Source organism: Vombatus ursinus, unplaced genomic scaffold (genome assembly GCF_900497805.2).
Source record: "Vombatus ursinus unplaced genomic scaffold, bare-nosed wombat genome assembly UNPS02014778.1, whole genome shotgun sequence".
Taxonomy (NCBI): domain Eukaryota; kingdom Metazoa; phylum Chordata; class Mammalia; order Diprotodontia; family Vombatidae; genus Vombatus; species Vombatus ursinus.
In genome coordinates this window covers 57,215,113-57,221,112 of record NW_020954556.1, presented here as the reverse complement: position 1 = coordinate 57,221,112, position 6,000 = coordinate 57,215,113, and the positions used below count along the sequence as shown (strand labels likewise).

At 40.6% G+C, this 6,000-nt stretch overlaps 1 protein-coding gene across 1 annotated transcript in view; it reads left to right on the top strand.

Annotated features, from left to right (window-relative positions):
• The first annotated feature begins 241 nt into the window (after nt 1-241).
• Nucleotides 242-6,000, top strand: part of ARHGEF33 (Rho guanine nucleotide exchange factor 33) — a 54,810-nt gene continuing 49,051 nt past the window's right edge. Inside the window, exon 1 of the mRNA XM_027865033.1 lies at nt 242-277. Coding sequence (XP_027720834.1) covers nt 242-277 — 36 coding nt within the window. The remainder of the gene's footprint in view (nt 278-6,000) is intronic.

Genomic DNA, 6,000 nt, shown 5'->3' with positions numbered 1-6,000 from the left:
GGCAGATCACAGTGTCAGCCATGTGCCATGTTAGTCGATTATGGTTTAGTCATCGAGATGCCTAGCACAGCATGAATCATCTCATTCCATTCATTAGCGTTTGTTTTCTTGTCATGTAGTAATGGGTAGAGGGTCCTGCCCATTATCTCATTACATATACATAGATATTAAGACTATCATCACAGAGTAAGTCATTTTTAATTGACTAAAGTTCTTTATCCCAACAGGAGAGAATGAGATTATGCCAGTGAATAGCCCGTCTACGCAGATTTACCAGGTAAAGATAACTAAGTTTTTTTTTGGTGATTCCATATACAAATTAGTTCTTGATTATTCAGTTCAATAAACATTTATTTAACACCTACTGTGTACAAGGCTCTGGAGATACAAAGTAAAAAAGTGAGAAAGTTCTTTAAAAAGATTATTAAATAATGCATACATTCCCAATTAAAGTTACTAGATTAATCAGTATCTGGGTAATTAATACAGGCTTTTGCTTTGTTTCTGATATGTGTAACTTATTTAGCCACTAAGTGCTTTCCTTCTTTGACCCCCTTTCTCACCCCAACTACGAGGTAAAAATGACATCAAAACATTGTTGCCTCTCTTTGGCACTTATTATAGTCTATTATACTCATGTGTTTTAGCTTCCTTACTAGACTGTAAGCCCCTGAAGGCAGGAATTATGACTTATTTCATCTTTATATCTCCCATAATACTTAACACAGAGTTCTGTACATATCAGACATTTAATAAATGTTTGTTGAATGTTGCCTGATTGAATGAAACAAAGACATTTTTCTGTACTTAAAAATCATCTAGATTAACTCAGTCCTCCTTTCCCTAGGATAGACACATCTTTAGATGGGTTGAAGGAATGAAGCCTTCCTAGAGATAATGCAATATTCTCTTTATTGCATACTCTTTTACCATTTCTCCAAAACATAGGTTTCCAGTTGGGGGCTGGTCCAGTTGGCAGGAGAGTTGGAGTTATCTGTGATCTTTCATGAAAAGTTTACTTGCAGGACTGGCATTAGGCAAAACTGAATAGTAGATAAGGTAGGTCCTTATCACTCCCTCACCTTCCATTTTCATAAGGTAAATACCAAGTGCCTATTGCATACATGAAAAACTCTGTACAAGAGTACAAAGAAATATTCAGACACTCTCCCTGCACTCCAGGCACTTTCAGTCTTTTGGGGAAGACATCCTAGACATCTAGTATTCCAGTGCAAGACAATATATGAAAAGTGTCATGTGAATACTTCTGACAATAAGTGGTATCACAGTCTAGCAAAGCAAGAAATTGCTTCTAGCTAGAATGATACAGAGACAGCTAGGTGGCACAGTGGATAGAGTACTGGGCCTGGAGTCAGGAAGACCTGAGTTCAAATCTAGCCTCAGACACTTACTTGCTGTGTGACCCTAGGCAAGTCACTTAACCCTGTTTGTCTCAGTTTCCTCATCTGTAAAATGAGCTGGAGAAGGAAATGGCAAACCACTCCAGCGTCTTTGCCAAGAAAACCCCAAATGGGGTCACAGAGAGTCAGACGCAACTGAAGAACAACAATTTGTGATAATAATAAGAACACATTTACAATGCTAATTCATATTTGATAGATAGTGTAAATATTATTGTCCTCATTTTGTAGATGAGGAAATCAAGGATCTGAGAGGCTACTAATAATAGCTGGCATTTATATAGCACTTCAAAGTTTGCAAAGCATTTTACATACCTCATTTCACTTATCTATGATCATAGTTAATAAATATATCTGAGGCAAGATTCGAACCTAGGTTTGAATCAAAGCACAGTGTTTTATTCACTATATGTTATGTGTCTTGAGGGGAGGTTTCCTTTAAGAGGAGTGATTGGAAATGTAGGTTGAGATCAAATTATTGAGGATCCTAAGGGACAAGCTAATATGTTTATACTTTATGGCAAAAGGTTTTTGTTTGTTTGTTTTCTTAGTAAGGGAGTGACATGGTGAAAGCAGTATTTTTGTGAGATTAATCTGTGTAGGAAGGGAAAAGTACTAGAAGCATTCAGGAGGCTATTGTAGGGGTCCCAGGGAGGAGTTCCCGTCCAAGAAAGGGATGGACTGGAGAGGAGACAGGGGAGATTAGAAAAGAAGGGATGGATCTGAGACTCATTATGAAGGAAGAATTAATAGAATTTGTGACTGGATGGGAGTGGGGGTGGGGAAGAGGAATTAAAAAATGACTGAAATTTTGAGTGGAAGAATAGTGGCATTAACAGAAATAGGGAAGCCAGGAGGATGACCTAGTTTTGAGAGAAATGTAATGAGTTTGTTTTTAGTTATATTGGGCAGCTGGGTAGCACAGTGGATAGAACACTGGGCCTGGAGTCAGGAAGACCTAAATTCAAATCAGGCCTCAGATGCTTGCTAGCTGTGTGACACCGGACAAGTCACTTAATTTTGTTTGCCTCAGTTTCCTCATCTGGAAAAATGAGCTGGAGAAGGAAATGGCGAACCACTCTAGTATCTCTGCGAAGAAAACTCTAAATGGTGTCATGAAAAGACAGACATAACTATAAATGACACAACAACATATTGGTGTGACATGAAGGTGGACGTGTCCAGTAGGGAACTGGAAATGAGGGACTGAAGCATAGGACAAAGACAGGGATAGAAATATGAGTATTGCTCCTCTTGAGTTGAAAGCTGTGGGAGTAGATGAGAGCGCCAAGGAAGACGGGTTAAAAAGTAAAGAAGACCGGAGAAAGGAATGCTCTTGGGGTAAGCCCATACTTAAGGAGCAGGGGAAAGAAAAGGAAGATCCAGTAAAGGAGACAAAAGAGCAGAGGTGCGGTGGAAAGAGTGCTGATTTTGGATCAAAGGATCTGAGGAGGATTTGGGTTCAAATCCTACCTGGTTGACCTTGGCAGGTTACTTCAACTTTCTGGACTTTAGTTTCCTTAATTCTCGATGGAGGAGGCTAGTCTAGGTGGCCTGTCAATCCCCTTTGAGCTGAATCTGTGATTAGAAGAATCAGGATGGTGGTTGTTGTCCTTTGTATTTGAGGAGGACCAAAATGACATCACCATGCTAGAGTCCAGTTTTAGTGCGTCTGACTGTGGCTGATCAGACCAATAGGAGCTCGGAACATTCTGTCGCAGGTCTGGCAAAAATAGTCTCTGTGAACCTTTGCGTTTCTCTAAGTTTCTTTGTCTAAGTTTGCGAATCTTGTGTTTCTCTCGAGCTACTTCAATTCTGCTTTGTGCATAGAGCGCAGCACCTTCTCTGATGTGGGCATGCCATGTTGAGCAGTCCTGTGCCAGCGTCTCCCATGTCACACAATCAATTCCAAAGTTCTTAAGAGAGACCTTGAGAGTGTCCTTGTATCTCTTCTTCTGACTGCCATGTGAATGCTTGCCCTGTGTGAGTTCTCCATAAAATAATCTTTTTGGCAAGTGTATGTTTCGCATTCGAACAACGTGGCCCGCCCGTCGGAGTTACGCTCTCTGAAGCAGAGTTTGGATGCTTGGCAGTTTAGTTCAAGAAAGGATCTCAGTGTCTGGTATCTTATCCCGCCAGGTGATCTTCAGAATCTTCCTAAGACAATTCAAATGCAAGTGATTCAGTTTCCTGGCAAGGTGCTGGTATACTGTCCAGGTTTCACAGGCTTACAGCAATGAGGTCAGCACAACGGCTCTGTAGACCTTCAGTTTGGTAGAATTCAATTGCTGAGTCATAAAAGCCAAAGGAACAGCTGAATTAAAGAAAGAGGAGAGTGGTTAATTTTATAGTCCCTCTCCTTTCTGGTCTCTAGGCTTAGACACCTGTCTTGTGCCTAGGGATGTTGTGAAGCTCAAATGTGAGATAATGGAGGTAAAGGGCTTTGCAAATCTTTTTTTTCTTCTTTTTTGGCTAGGCAATGGGGTTAAGTGACTTGCCCAGGGTCACACAGCTAGTGTCAAGTTTCTGAGGCCAGATTTGAACTCAGGTCTTCCTGATTCCAGGCCCAGTGCTCTATCTACTGTGCTACCAAGCTGCCCATTTTGAGCAAGAGTATCTGCCTAATGCATGATTCCATTTCATTAAACCCAGGCTCTAGCGGTTGCAAATGAATACCTGAATAATCTCATAACTACAAAGTTGGAAGTTAAGTACAACCCACGCCTGGACTGAACCCCCAGAACTGAACACAAACTTCTGGTGTGGTCTGGGTAATCTGACTGAATCAAAGTGCAGACTCTGAGTGCTGTCATGTCATCCAGGTATAGAATAAGGAGGGACTGAGATTTGGGAGAGAGGTAAGGGTTGGAAAAAAGGATGTCATTCTTACTGAGTTGTTAGTTCAAGTTGTTTAAATGGAGGAGAGTACCAAAGAGAGTAATGAACAGAGAGCTAAGGAATGCTGTTGGTATAAGCCCATATTTAAGGAGTTCTTACAAGTTTCCAGGATAATTATCTTAGAAACGTGCAAATAAATCACCACGTACCTGGATCTTGAATCAAAACAGAGATATACTTCAATAAAGATAACATCACTCTAAGGAATGTGGTAATAGCCAAGTAGGGTCAGGCGGCCCAGAGAGTGATTAGACATTTGCCTGGGTTTTGAGGAGTGGCCTGGGAATAGCTAAGACCTACTGTTTCTGGAAACTGACCTGGCATTTGGGGATGTGATTGGCTTGCCTTTGGGGGTCATTCAACTTTACTACCAGCTCAGAACATTGGCATCCAAATATAGTATCAATGGGGGGGGGTCACACACTCATTACCCAAACTCTTCATTAGCATTTATTGAGTGCCAACTGTATTCCAGGCACTGTGTTAGATGCTGACTTATAAAGACAAAATGAAACAGTCTCTACATTCAGGGAGTTCACCACCTTATTTATTACTGGTTCTAGTTGATTTCTGCTTAGGTCAGATAATTTCCTCAACTCCTGCTGAAGCTTATTTCTAATTTTTGGTAATGTAGTAATGATGATTGAGTCTTGGCTACCCTATGCTTGGGGATCTGAATATTTTAAAAAAGGCTTTGAGAGCTAAGAGATACTGCTGGAATTGAAGTTAGAAGCAGGAAATGGAGGGCATATTCTAAAGGAAAGGGAAGTAGGGATTGTCAGTTACTATGGTTAAGAGTATGTGAGAGGGACTAATAACATGTCTCCAGAGATGACGTAAATAGGATTCTTACTGTGTATCTGATCAGGGTGAACTAGTCTGGTGCTCTGAACATCATTCTATTCAGGGTGTTCCTGGACTCAGTGTAGCAAAGGGGAATGAGCAGACTCATTGCCAGCTTGGTGTCTCATTTGCCCACCAGTTTCTCAAAAGCCTTGTTTGCTTACTTTTCCTCTGATCATAACTGTGGTCGTGTGTATGCACTCGAATCTCAGATATTATTAAATTAACTTTAAAAATCAGCTATAGACTTCACTTCATACCATGGATATTAGATTTAATGTAACTCGAGGGAATGAGCTTGTTATTTTTGTTTTATTATAAATATAGATGTAAATCCTGGAAAGACGCCCACCTCACACCTTGCTGGACTATTGAGGGGTTGGAGTTTGTAGACAACGGCTCACTAGCACCTGGTCTTAGGGGAGGCAGGAGTATTTTCCTAGAAAGACATTAACATCACTCTATGTCAGTGTCTGATTGGCCTAGCACTTTCTAATAATTGGAATGACCTGAAGGGATACGAGCAGTAAGATGGTAGATTCCCTGTCAATTAAGAGTATGGAAACAGAAACACCACAAACATCTGTCAGTGTTGGAGTAGAAAAGGATTTCTATATTGGGAGGGAAGTTTCATTAGATGATCTTTGAGATCTCTTCCAACTCTTAGGAGTCTATGAAATGCAGCTGACAATAAACATGATTATAATGGAGAGCTCTATTTCCACACAAAAAGGACTTCCAAGATTTCCCCTTATTTCAAAGCAATAACGGATGCAATAAGATTCTGGGGCAATGAAAGAACACTGATAGTTTTTCAGGGTTACCAGGGACAGGATCT